The sequence below is a fragment of the Hermetia illucens genome, chromosome 1, assembly GCF_905115235.1.
Source record: "Hermetia illucens chromosome 1, iHerIll2.2.curated.20191125, whole genome shotgun sequence".
NCBI lineage: Eukaryota > Metazoa > Arthropoda > Insecta > Diptera > Stratiomyidae > Hermetia > Hermetia illucens.
In genome coordinates, this window is record NC_051849.1 from 29869063 (window position 1) to 29883514 (window position 14452).

Here is a 14452-nt window from a genome sequence, read left to right on the forward strand (position 1 = left end):
CAGAAGCCTTCCAACGCTTTGAAAGCACGATACTTATGAAATGCACCGCCAAATACAGAAGGCCAAACCTAAAATTTCACAAAAATTCTATCCTGTACGACCTCTCCGGGGTTTGCCCGATAATTCCGCATATGATCAAATTGTCGGGCAACAGACTGAAGATGTGGCTGCCACTCTAACCCACTGAAAAAAAATCTCGCTAAGCACAATGCCTTATAACGCGAGCAGGGGTACTATGTATCAGGGCTGGCTCTCCTCTCGAACAGTAATTCTACTCTCCACCATCACTTTCTACCCTCCTTCATCCGCTCCTTTTATCAAAGCCCCTCCTCGGACTTTCACAGAAGCTGACCGTGTAGGGCCAATGTTCCAGCAGTCAATCCCCGCGCAGGTGAAGATCACCTTCTATTATTTTTCTTTACCTACTCTAGATTAAGTTAATCAACATTGATTAGCCTGTGTAATATGTGATATCTGTAAATATTAACTTCTCCCCTAAATTAAGGTCCCTCCTTCTATTAATTAGGCTCCACAATACATGCCCCGGAATCCTACAGTCATCCAAATCCGTCGCTCAATCCTATCCATCGGGGCCTGAGAACTCTCATTTTCTCGTTTCTCAGTAAAGAGTACTATTTTCTGTTGTTTTATGTTATGTTTGTTTAGTTGTAAGTTATAAATTATTCTTAGGATTAAGCACATGCTATGTCAAATGAGCATTGACATTCTCCACCTTTTCACTTTATATCATGTAACCGGCTAGGCCGGATATTTCCGTAGGTTAACGTTACATACTTAATTAGTCACACTTGAGCTTTTAAATTTTTAATCCTTTTTTACCGCACATGTATTTCTTTTCTTCACTCGAAAAATAAATCTGAAATCTGAATTATTAATTTGAGATATGTGGGCAGCTAATCGGCAATCACAACATTTCAATTGCTAATCCTAATCCTAATCCTATTAAAGATTTTTGGCAGAATAATAATGAAACATTATACTAATTGAAAACGGGTCTAAATGCTACAAAATGGCACCATCCTCAACTCTGTATTTGAGATACACCCCGGCCACACTGATGCAGCCTTTGTTGGGGTTCACTCTCAATTCTCTATAGGATTCAAATCTGGGATCTGTTTATGGTACTCTAAAATGTTACCGTTGTGAACGCCAAATGGACCGCAGCTGAAGAGTTTATGAGGGGAAGGGTAAGAACCCCCTTATAAAGTGATTGCTCCTTAAAGTATTGTTTTTAGATAACACCATGATTACCTTTGAATTTCAATTCAAACCCCAGAGGATGAGAGAATGGGAAGAGTATGTGGGAAGAAGGGGAAGGCCCCCTCTAAATCGAGGCGACCATCCTTTTCAAAAAATGTATGGTACCTTAAAGTGAGGCTACTTTGATATCTTTACGCCAGGAATCTCTTTCTCTTAAAATATTTCATTTAGAACGAGCCTCGGATAGAATGGACTTTACAACGACGAACCCGACAACGACGACGGAGTAACGATTTGCGCATTTTCTCATGGAACGGGCGCTTCCTGTAAAGAAATAGAGCTGCCAAGCAGCTAGCCGATACTCTATCCCAATACAGGCCTGATGTAACAACGTTGTAGGAAATGCGAAAAATGTGAAGAGCATTATCATAAATACGGCCATAAACACGCTTGGCCCCAACCGCAAGTAAAGTCGGAACAGCTTGTTTGACGATGAACGTAAACTAGCAACAAAACGGAAGAATGCTGCATACCGAGTAATGTTGCATTCTCAAAGAACGCGGGCACGTGCAGAGACTTATCACGAACTTCGTCGAGAGGAGAAGCAACTTCACAGACGGAAAAAAGAAGCCTGGGAAAATCAACAAATCTGAACTTGAAAAGTACAGGGAGCAAATTTTACCAACAAGTCAGCAGGATGAAGCCTTATACACCTCCATGCTCATACTGCCGAGACAAAGAGGGAAATATGATTTCCGACAGGAGGTCCCGCCAACTGAAGACGACTTACAAATGCTGCCACTACCAAGCATAGAAGAAACAGTCCGTGCAATTCATCGGCTTAAAAATAATAAGTCGCCAGAAAACGATGGAATTTCAGCTGAATTAATTGAATATGGAGGCGACCAATTACACAAACGGTTCATCAACTGATGCTCAGAGTATGGACCAGCGAATCAATGCTTGACGACTGGCAACGGGGCATTATCTGTCCCATACATAAAAAGGGGGATATCACGTAGTGCAGCAATTAACGGCTTAAAAATCATAAGTCGGCAGAAGCCGATGGAATTACAGCCGAATTGGTTAAATATGGAGGCGAATCAACTACGCCAAGTGGTTCATCAACTAACTCAAGGCGTGGGACAGCGAATCAATACCTAACGACTGGCAAAGAGGTGTTATCAGTCCTATACATAAAAAGGAAGATATTATGCAGTGCAGCAATTATAGAGGTATCACGTTGCTGAATACCATCTATAAGATTTCTCCGCTATCTTCCTAGGTCGGATAGGCCCATACGCCCAGAACATTACTGGTCCATACCAAAGAGACTTCACTCCAGGTAAATCAGCAACAGATCAGATTTTCTCTCTGTGGCAAGCGATGGAAAAACTGTTGGAATATGGACATCAGTTGCACTATCTTTTCATCGAATTTAAAGCCGCCTATGATAGCATAGCCAGCGTAAAACTGTACACGGCGATGAGAGAATTCGGCATCCCGATGAAATTAATACTAGACTGACTAGGCTGGCCCTGACTAATGTACGAGGCCAAATAAAAGCATCAGGATCACTCTCGAGACCATCCAACATCAACAACGGTCTAAGACAAGGGGATGCCCTATCATGTATCCTCTTTAACCTGGTCCTGGGAAAATTGGTGCGTGATGTTGAGGTAAATGCAAGAGTCGCCATCCTTTTAAAGTCCACCCAACTACCTACGATATTGACATCATGAGAACAACGAACCAAGACGTACAAACTGCCTTTAACCAGATTGAGCAGGTGGCGCGAAATCGTGGGCTGCACATCAATTAAGGCAAGACGAAATTTGTGGTGGCAACGTCAACACCAAAAACTGAAGAACCTAACAACATCAAATCGCACTGGTCAAACCAGAAGAATAAAGATAGGAGATTACAAGTTTAAGACCGTTGATAATTTTTCCTATCTAGGGTCGAAAATCATAACCGATAACAGCTACGAGGATGAAATCGACGCATGGTTGTTGGCAGCCAACAGAGTCTATTTCAGCTTACAAAAACTGTTCCACTCGAAGCGTCTCACCATAAGGTCAAAGCTCTTACTGTACAAGACAATGATCTTGTCAGTCCTTATATATTCCTCGGAGACTTAGCAAGAAAAGTTGAGGAATCTTGGCCGCGTTCGAGAGAAGAATCCTCTGAAGAATTTTTTGCCCCCTACATGAGGATGGACGATTCCGCAGCCTACACAATGACGAAATCTATGAACGATATCATGGCCGTCAGGTTATGGATAAAATCCGGCTCAATAGATTACGGTGGGCGGGTCACTTAATCCGTATGGATGAGGATGATCCCACCCGAAAAGTCTATAAGGGCAATTTCTATGGTAGAAAAAGAAGACGAGGCAGACCCTGCTTAAGATGGAGCGATGGTGTAGGTCAGGACGCCAGACAGCTTTTAGGGATATCGAATTGGTTGACCTTGGCGCAAAACCGGGATGTCTACAGTTCCTTATTAAGGCAGACCTAGACCGGATACCGGTTGTTGCGCCGTTAGTGATGATGAAGAGCCTTCCGCGCAGATTGTTATAGCAATTATAAAATTTGCATGAAGTTCATAAAGACATTATTAGAAGATTTTAAGAACTAAAGTAGGATACGTTAAATAACATCATGGAAGCTCAATTTTTGGCGATCCGTAACAATTTTTACGAAAACAAAGCCCTTTCCACTTAGTTATTTTATATTTGCTTAATTCCAAATATTATTTTCTGTTCGAAGTCCGGTAGATTCGCAGAAAATTTGCAACGGTTTAGCTGACCATTTAACTAAAGCGTTATATTATTCAAATATTCTCTAATTGTCAAACATGGAAGGCTTCCAATACAATACGAGAATACCACTCACTTGCATTTTCAACATATGTAGGTTGTCATTTTTTGTCTGCCGGAATAATGTAAACATCGCCGGTATTTTATGCCGATAAATAAGTTTATATGGTAGAAATTCGTTGTGCTGTTCAAAGAAAATGCGAAAGTACCAACAGTTGCTGCTAGTAATAATCTCTATTACGAGCGTGGCAATCCTGTTGATGTACAAAAGTGAAAATAATCGCTTGCGATATGTCCTCGAAGTTGTCAACTTTTTCGGGCGGAGCGATGCTGCAGTACTCGACCGATTAGAAAACAACACGAAAGCCGATTATGGTTACGACTTTTCCAGTCCTCTTCCCGTTTGGCAATACATTGGGGATAATTTTCACACCTACTCATCATTTTGGGAAAAGAAAGAGCTAACACCTGGCGGCACAGCAATTTCTATTGTGGTCGGCGCAAGAGGGGCCCTTGTTAATTTCAAGTGTGGAATACGTTACAAGGAGGGCAAAGTAATCAGCGGGAAATTCGCCTTTGTTATTGTTGACACTCCCAGGCCACAGAATGAACAGTACCCAGACCAATTTACTGTGTATAAATTTCTCTGTAAAATCACTCGGGATTTCGGAGTGGCAGAGAATGTTATCCTCATCAGCACGAAAACCAAAGCAGAATATGAATTATCTCTGCGACATATTAAAAACAAGGAAATCAAGGAACGGGCCGAAATGAATGTTTGTGTAAATATGGTGGCGTACAATTCATCAAACACCGCTGCGTTGTCCGAGTTCTCAACCAAGACTAATGTTATGCAGTTTTTCCTGTTCCATCAAACGATTGGAGTTGACAATTTCCTCGTATACAACGCCGATGCGCTGTCAGGCCATACACGAAAACTTCTCAGTCAGGCCGGCATCCACATTAACTACTTCCCATATAACTTCCCGTTCGATTATCGGTCGCCAGCAACAAGGACTATCCTAGAACTCGACTGTACAATGCGTTCCATGAACACAGCGCAAACGGCGACACTTCTGGAAATCAATGAATTTTTCTTCACCGGCGAGAATCTCCGAAGTCCGGACTCCATGTTGACTGGGCTCAAACATTACGACAGCGACGTGAACCGCTTCGAACTTACTACGTATTCAGTATGCATGGACGCACGATTTAAACTGCTTTTAGACAGCAAGTTCTACGATCCTGAGCGGACACCGGGTCACAAAATATACATTTATAAACTTCATATGCTTGCGGAACACATAAAAATAATGCCGCTGGCTATATCCCATGCCTTCGTCCATGTATACACGAATTGTGTTGGTAGCAAAGATCTGTTGCACGAGTGGCGGGGCAGCATTCGTAGCGACTTTTTGCAATACATAGAGGACGTACGAAAAGAGATTGGCTTTATGTTCTAGATACTAGGCTTAGAAAATATGGATATTGAGGAAATCACTCATTTTGGCATTTAGAGACTGTTTTATATACTTTTAGTATAGGAAAATAAAAACAGATACTGTTAAGCTGCTGTTTTTGTAAACTAGAATCCGGATCATAACAATACAGACTGAGGTCATTGCAGCTTATGTAGGCGTAAAGTCAGTTGTCTTGACTGATCGATGGAGGTGTTGTGCCATGATGACAACATCCTGCACAGGTCTAGATGTAAGACTAAATTTGCAACCCTTGGACATATACAGAGCCCTGCAATGATAGCAGCTCATAGATTAACTCATTTAGGTTTACACGGAAACAACGAGCGTAAGGGGCATAGAGTAGTGCAAAAGATATCGGGAAAACTGAGTATTTTACTAATGACTTGATTCCCGTATCTTCGTACATTTATTTTGTAGAAGATATGAATTTATCCTCAAAAGTAGAGAAAATTGGCGTGAACCGAAGGAATACGTAGCGAGATATAAAGAAGTTTTCTACACCGCTCAATTCAGTTCATTTCATTTTTTTATGATGATGCCAAAGCTCAGCGGATGCCCTTTGGTGCTATAAAGTTATAGCACAGCCTTGGCGAGGAGGAAGTAAGTTAGGGATTGGAACGGGGAAGAGGTTGAGCGTGAAGGAAGTGGCGATGCACTCCTTGCTTGAACTTCAGTATTTTGTAGCCATACGGGAAGACAGAAGATGGTAGTCTGTTCCACATTCGTATAGTTCGAGATAAGAAGGATTCGTGGTATTTCACGGTGCGACTAGCACTGACCCTCAGAGTAAGGCGATGGGAGCGGCCGCGTGTTGGGTTTGGGAGAGGCTCTACAAGGGATAAGTCCTGATATTTCCTGGGAGCAATAACCGTTATAATAACGACAGAGGAGAGAAAGAGATCCAACATTTCTTCTGTGCTCAAAGGGCTCAATTTGTGATATAATACTAACATCATGAGTTTAAAAGCGCTTCGTTTGACTTGAACTTGAAATGTGAGAATTGTATTCGAGTCTAGGTCTAAAGTGGGTCTTGTAGATCGACGCTAGGTCGAATGGTGAAAAATGAACCCTAATCATTTTTGTAATCGGTTGTAAGTCAAGTCGAGGTGGAAGATTTAGGTTTTTTTAAAACTATATGGGATGGATGAACGGGTACCATTTGAAATTATATTATTCATACAGTCGCATATTCACAGCGAACACCACAGACCAGTTTACCACTCTTATGTATTTATTAAATGCCACCCAGTCGGCTCTGGCCTAATGCCGCACTAAGCGCTTGGTGGAATAAGAACGCTTTTTGTGTAGAAAGGTGGTATAAATGTTGATTCCCTAAGGGGGCTGCTAAGGAGACTGTACTTTTCAGGGTGTGACGACATGAAAAGATCCAGAAGATGAGCATTTTCACTTGGTTTATCACGGACTTTTTTTTGGAGAATCCACTAGTTGGCGTAAGTTATGAGACTGACACAGAAGCGCGACGTGTCTTCCCATCAGACAAGGTGAATCTTTAGGTAAAATTATCAATGTTAGAAGAGAGTACGTTAAAGAAACGTACAGCATCGGCATCAGATGAATTAGGGCTGCGATAGAAGAAACAGAGGAATGTGATATGTTTCGAGAGATTAATTCTAATCCTTCTAGTCTAGGCGTAGGTGAACTCCAGATTAGCGGACAATGGAAAAGAGCACATCATTACGAGCATAAATAGCAATCCTTATTTTGAGAGAGAAAAGAAAGGTAGTCAAGTGCACATATACCGAGAAAAAGTTGTCCCTTATCCCGCGAATGTTACAAAAATTGACACAGAATTCCTGCATCATAATTCTATTAGAATTCTACTAGAAAATAAATAGAAATAAAAATAGACTACAACAAAAAATGCACAGAACGACTACCACGTACATAGATTGGTTATGCTGCAAACAAAACCAAAATCAGCAGCAGTGTTGCGCCTGCTGTGTTGCCTTTGAATTGATAATCCTCTATCTTATTTTTCACTTGCATGGGCCGTTATGTAAGGTGGAATATTATAGTATTATAGCAGTATACTTGAACCAGTAATCATTAACGCAACAGAAGTGTTTGATATCCTGTGTGCGTTGGCGTCGACTTTTGACAAAGCGATACAAATGTCTCTCGCACCCCAGAACGTTCATTTTATCGCAACGATCAGATAACAGCGATGTCTTTTTTACTTCCCAGGATTCATGGCATTCTTGTACATTTGCCAATTAACCAGTGTTTTATTGGCATGAAACTTATGATGTAGACATTTCTTCTCACCGACCTTCATTCCATAGCCAAATATCTCGGTTGATGAATCGCTTACCGGGCTTGGTGACCCCGAGGGTGGATCATATTTCTACCTTGATTCCACATTTTGATGCTCGACAACCACGTAAGTGAGATCGTTCCTTCCTTTTTCTCACGAAATCGCCACCATTTAATTCGTGACGGGGCAGTGCATTCCTTACTCTGTTTTATCGGTGCTTTGATTCGCAAGACAACGGTTGATATTGAGATACAAGACTGCGCCTTATGAGTATATAACCGATTTGGTTTTTACTGTTTCCACTATACAATGTAGGGAGATGAGACAATCGTTTGGTAAACCATGTATTGACAACCACAAATTCATTTGTCACCTTCATTAAGTGCTCTAAACCCTTTTTCCACATGACCATTAAAGGTCGCCCGCAATGACGATATAGTTATCAGTAGGCACGATAGAGGCAGACCTGTTCCTGTGCGGAGTTGCCAAATCTCCCATCAGGCGCGTCCCTTCGTGCGGATAAGGGAATGCTCGGCGAATGTGTCATGGGCATGGACATGCACGCATCCGGAGATGTGCGTCTATGGGCATGCTTATGCGCAGGCCGGGTAGGTGGGAAGTAAACGCCCACCCGTGGATAAAAATTGGCTATGGGAAGGACACCCAGAAATTAAACCAAATATGGAAGAGGAGAAAAGTAGTTTTTTTACGGTGCAGGGCTTCGGAAACCCAATGCCGGCGGTTTTTGGGAATGAGCAAGCGGGCTCCCGGCCGTTGATATCCAACGACCGCAGTGCCTCAGTAGTGGGAAACTTGGCTACTGTGGCATCTAATGCTACAAGAGATAATGGTGGAGTGGAAATTAGGTCCACACCGGATCCTTTTAGGAGGAGTTCGAAGCTTGGGAGATCACCACCGAGAACAATGGTTCTTTTTGGTAGTCGAGATTCGTCGCGGGACTCTGAAAGAAATACGAATAGTCCCTTAATCGAGATCATTCCTTGTGGCGCAAGGCGCGAAAGTAAACGGGAACATACCGGAATGGCGTTCGTTACACTCGGGGAACGAATAAATGAACTGTGCGAGTTCATCAAGGAGAGGCGGAATATCCACCAAAATATTCGAGCCTTGATAAGAGGCATTAAATTGTCTTATATCAAGGCACTCGAAGAAAAGAATTCCCAAGCGTCAGTTGGCAAGGTCACAAGGGAAACGCAGGTGACGCCTCCCCGTGATAAAGCAGGCGGGAAGACAGGAAAACGGGCTAGAGACGGTACCAGCGAGCCTCTTGGACCACAGCAAGTTCCGAAGAAGAAAAAAGCCTCTTCACCAAAGAAGGCGGAGCCGGCGAGAGTACCCGCGAAAGTCGGTAATCTCACGATTGCAGCCACAACACCTACAAAAGTGGAAACCAACGCCCGGAGGCCCGAACAATGGACTAAGGTGAGCAACAAGAGGAAAAAGGACAAAAAGAAGCTCCGCCCGGAAATAATAATTATTTCCATGAAGGGAAATATGTCCTATGCCGACATCCTCCGAAAGGTGAAGTCAGACCCGGAATTGAAGGATTTGGGGGATAGTGTGAGCCGTATCAGGCGAACACAGAGAGGGGATCTGATGCTGGAGTTAAGTAAATCCGCCGACAAGCGGCCGATAACTTCCGCGGGAAGGTGGAAAGTGTACTTGGAGAGGAAGCTGAGGTAAGAGCTCGGAAACAGGAGATAGTGGTTGAATGCAAGGACCTAGATGAAGTCACCTCACGGGAGGACATCTGTGCTGCGCTAAAGCAGCAGTTCAACCTTGGCGATATAGACCAGAGTGCCATAAAAAGGATGAAGAAGGCATATGGTGGCACACAGACCGCTATTATTAGTTTGCCGGCGGAATCAGCTATTAAGTTAATTACCGCGGGCAAGGTAAGAATAGGTTGGGTCGTGTGCAGGCTCAGGGAGCAAATATCTCTAAAGAGATGCTTCAGATGCCTCGATTTCGGCCATTTTGCGGCGGCATGCACTAGCCAGCATAATAGGTCGAGGAGTTGCAGGAAGTGTGGGGAAGAGGGCCACCTCATCAAAGATTGCACCGGAGATCCACGGTGTATGTTATGTAGTGGGAAAGAGGGCGTGGACGGCGGGCATATTGCGGGAAGCAGCAGATGTCCGGTATATAGGAGGGAGCTGAACCGCACAATCAAATGAGATTGATACAAATCAATCTCAATCACTGTGAGGCAGCTCAGGACCTGCTCTCGCAAACCATTCGAGAGTCGAATGTCGATGGCGCGGTTATTTGCGAGCCGTACAGAAACTACGGCGGTGCGACTTGGGCGGTGGATGCGTCTGGCAACGCCGCAATCTGGGTGTGCGGAAGACAGGCCATTCAGGAAGTCATGGCCCCCCCGGCAGCCGGTTTTATAAGGACGAAGGTCAACGGTGTCCATATTTACAGCTGCTACGCTCCTCCTAGTGCAACCTTAGCACAATATGAGGAGATGTTAGACAGTCTGGTGTTGGACGCTAGAGACCGCAGCCCTAAAATCATTGCGGGCGATTTCAACGCGTGGGTCCTGGAGTGGGGAAGCCGATCGACGAACACCAGAGGTCAAATTCTGCTCGAGTCATTTGCGGAGCTGGACATCGTGCTGGCCAACGTTGGATGCGTGCCCACCTTTCGAGGAAGAGGGTCGGGTTCGATCGTTGACCTGACATTTGTTAGCACTTCACTGGTGGAGGAGATGGCTTGGCAAGTGAGTGAGCACTACACCCATAGTGACCACCAGGCCATCTTCCTTCACATTGGGAACCGGGGAAGCAGTCAACGACGCTCTGGAGGTAGAAAGGCTAAGTCGGTTGGCTGGTCTATCGGAGCTTTCGACGAGGAGACATTCCTGGCCGCATTGGAGGGAGCCCATGATCCGGATGGAACAGCGGTGGAAAGGGTCACACAGCTGTCTCAGCGTGTAACCGAAGCATGCGACGCTACGATGCCACGACGACGTTTGCACCACGGCAAGAGGCCAAACTACTGGTGGAACACGGAGATCGCTGCCTTGAGATCCTTTTGTCTCCGAGCGAGGAGACTTTCCCACAGGACAAGGGGAAGGCCGGAGCACCAGGAGCGTGAGGAGGAATACAGGGATCTGCGAAGCAACCTTAAGAAGGCCATTCGGAGAAGCAAGCGGGAATGCTACCAGAAGCTCTGCATGGAGGCTAATATGAATCCGTGGGGTACAGCCTATCAAGTTGTAATGAAGAAGATCCGCGGGCGAAAATCACCTCAGGTGACATGCCCACGGCTCTTGTTGCAAATAATTACAACTCTTTTCCCGCAGCAGGAGCAGGACGAAAGAGAACCCCAACTGGCAGCTCAGCAGGACGTCTTCTCGATCCCTGATGTTACCGAAGGGGAACTTTAGTAAATCTGCAGACGTATTGGGGACAGCAAGGCTCCGGGATTGGACGGAATTCCGAACAGGGCTCTTAAGGTGGGGGTCAAGGCCAGACCAAGGTGGTTCGCAAGCACATTCGAATCGTGCATGGCGGAAGGAGTGTTTCCCGCCCAGTGGAAGAGGCAGAAGCTGGTGTTGCTACCGAAGCCCCGAAAACCACCCGGCGTGCCCTCTTCATATCGCCCTATTTGTCCCTTAGACACGATGGGGAAGATGTTGGAGAGGGTGATATACAACAGGCTGCTCCCGTTCATCGAGCTTGCGGGTGGTCTTTCGGAGCGGCAATATGGGTTTCGGCGAGCCCGTTCTACGGTCGATGCAGTAGCAAAGGTCGTGGAATTGGCTCGAAATGCAATGGTCATGGGCAAATGCTGTGCTCTGGTGACGCTGGACGTCAAAAATGCTTTTAACTCAGCCAACTGGGGCTGGATTTAGGGCGCTTTGGCCAAACTGGGTGTTCCTAGCTACTTGGCTCGGCTCATCGAGAATTACTTTTCGGACAGACTTCTCTGGTACGAGACGGACGACGGGCCGAAGGAATACATTGTGACAGCAGGTGTGCCTCAAGGTTCTGTATTGGGACCGCTGCTGTGGAACATAATGTACGACGGAGTGCTTGGCCTTCGCGTGCCGGAGGAGACAACGCTGATTGGTTTTGCGGACGACTTGGCGGTAGTTGCAATTGCAAAGCATCCCGAGGACGTGGAGCTTTATGCAAATGAAGCCATTGATATCATCAAGTCATTGTTACGAATGGTCAAGCTGGACCTGGCGGACGAAAAGACGGAGGCGGTCCTCATTACCAACCGTAGGAAGAACAACACGGTTACCATCCAGGTTGGTAATCGTGAGGTCGTCTCAAAATCGGTTGTCAAATACCTGGGGGTGATAATCGATGCCAAGCTGAGTTTCAAGGGACACTTGGATTATGCGCGAGAGAAGGCAGCAAATGCCAGCTCATCCCTTGCAAGGATGATGCCTAACGTGGAAGGGCCGAAGTATAGTCGCAGGCTACTCATCGCGGGAGTGGTGAGGTCGATCCTGCTATACGCGGCCCCTGTTTGGGCGGGAGCGTTGAACCACGCTGTCAACCGGAGGAAGATATGTTCGGCATACCGGCCAATTGCGCTAAGGGTGTGCAGCGCATTAAGGACGGCGTCGACGGAGGCAGTGTGTGTTATCGCAGGAATGATCCCTATAGATCTTCTAGCGAGCGAGGCACACACTCTACGAAAAACGGAAGGCAAATCTAGCCGAGGTGAATGCGGATTTCCGAAAAGCCATCAGGAGAGAGTTGTGTGGCAAGTGGCAACAACGATGGAATAACTCCGACAAGGGCAGGTGTATCGAGAAATGGGTCAACCGAAAGCACGGAGAGTTGAATTACCACCTGACACAGTTCCTTACGGGACACGGTGGCTATAGGAAGTACTTGCATCGCTTCGAGTTGGACGAGCCTCCCAACTGTCCTGAATGCGGTGCTACACTCGAGGACCCGGAGCACGTTATTTTCCATTGTCCCAGATTTCTGCAGCAGAAAAGGAGGTTGAACAGCATCTTAGGGGCGGACATCGAGCCCTCCAACCTGGTGGAAGAGATGTTGAAGTCGGAGGAAAACTGGATGGCGGTAAATGAGGCTGAATGAAACTCCTGGAGTTGGATCGAGCTCGGAAGGCGGCGCGACGGAGACGTGACATGGACGAGCTGGTATAGCGAACCAGAGCCTCCCCCGCGAAGTAATACTTCACGGTGGTCCCGCGAGGAGCGGCGGAAGAGTGGGGGTGGTTTTAGTGGGTGTGAATCCCACACACTGCTGCAACCTGGCGCAGCAGCCTCTTTCTAAGATTTCCACCTCCATCTATAAAAAAAAAAAAGAGGCTGACCTGTTTGCCGTGCGTATACGGTGAAGAAATGATGCTTGGGTGGACTTAAAGAGGACCTCTTGCATTTACCTCAGCATCACAGATTACTTTCTCGAGAGCTAGGTTAAAGAGGACGCATGATAGGGCATCCCCTTGTTGTAGACCGTTGTGGATGTCGAATGGTCTTGAGAGTGATCCTGCTGCTTTTATGTGGCCTCGCACATTGATCAGGGTCAGCCTAGTCAGTCTTATCAATTTCGTCGGGATACCGAATTCTCTCATGGCCGTGTACAGTTTTAACCTGGCTATGCTATCATAGGCGGCTTTAAAGTCGATAAAGAGATGGTGCAACTAATGTTCATATTCCAACAGTTTTGCCATCGCTTGCTGCACAGAGAAAATCTAATCTGTTGCTGATTTGCCTAGAGTGAAGCCTCTTTGGTATGGGCCAATGATGTTGTGAGCGTATGGGGCTATCCGGCCTAGCAAGATAGAGGCGAATATCTTATAGATGGTACTCAGCAACGTGATACCTCTATAATTGCTGCACTATATGATATCTCCCTTTTATGTATGAGAAAGATAATGTCTCTTTGCCAGTCGTCAGGCATTGATTCGCTGTCCCACACCTTGAGCACAAGTTGATGAACCGCTTGGTGTAATTGGTCGCCTCCACATTTAACCAATTCGGCTGTAATTCCATCGGCTCCTGGCGACTTATGATTTTTAAGCCGATGAATTGCACGGAATGTTTCTTTTATACTTGACGGTGGCAGTATTTGTTCGTCGTCTTCAGTTGGCGGGACCTCCAACTCGCCGATGTTCTGGTGGTTCAGTAGTTCATCAAAGTACTCAACCCAACGCTCCAATATGCCCATTCTGTCGGAAATCAGACTTCCCTCTTTGTCTCGGCAGGATGAGCATCGAGGTGTATAAGGCTTCATCCTACTGACTTCCTTTTTCCATCTGTGAAGTCGCTTCTCCGCTCGACGGAGTTCGTGATAAATCTCTGCGCGTGCCCGCGTTCTTTGAGAATGCAACATTGCTCGGTATGTAGCATTCTTCCGTTCCGTTGCTAGCTTGCATTTAAACCAGCCGTTCCGACTCTTGTTGCGGCTAGGGCCAAGTATGTTTGTGGCCGTATTTATGATAACATTCTTCAGGTGATTGTGAAGATCATTTGTTGATGCTCCATTTTCAGGATCTCTGTTGACTACGGTTATTGCGGCAACCATTTCCCTCTTATAGGTGTTGCAGAGGGCTGTGTTAACTCTCACCTGATTGTCAGAGGGGATTCTGGGTGGTGTTGTTTTTCGAGCACCATGCCAACGAGATAGTGATCCG

General features: G+C 45.7%; 1 protein-coding gene across 1 annotated transcript; it reads left to right on the plus strand.

Moving 5' to 3' along the window:
* Window positions 1-4119: 4119 nt before the first annotated feature.
* Window positions 4120-5610, plus strand: LOC119661739. Its single transcript, XM_038071205.1, has one exon. It carries the CDS (start codon window positions 4240-4242, stop codon window positions 5503-5505), a length of 1266 nt encoding a protein of 421 aa, XP_037927133.1. The 5' UTR covers window positions 4120-4239; the 3' UTR covers window positions 5506-5610.
* Window positions 5611-14452: the final 8842 nt, after the last annotated feature.

Coding starts and splice junctions, on each gene's coding strand:
- LOC119661739 (XM_038071205.1), top strand. CDS start 4,240: ATGCGAAAGTACCAACAGTTGCTGCTAGTAATAATCTCTATTACGAGC.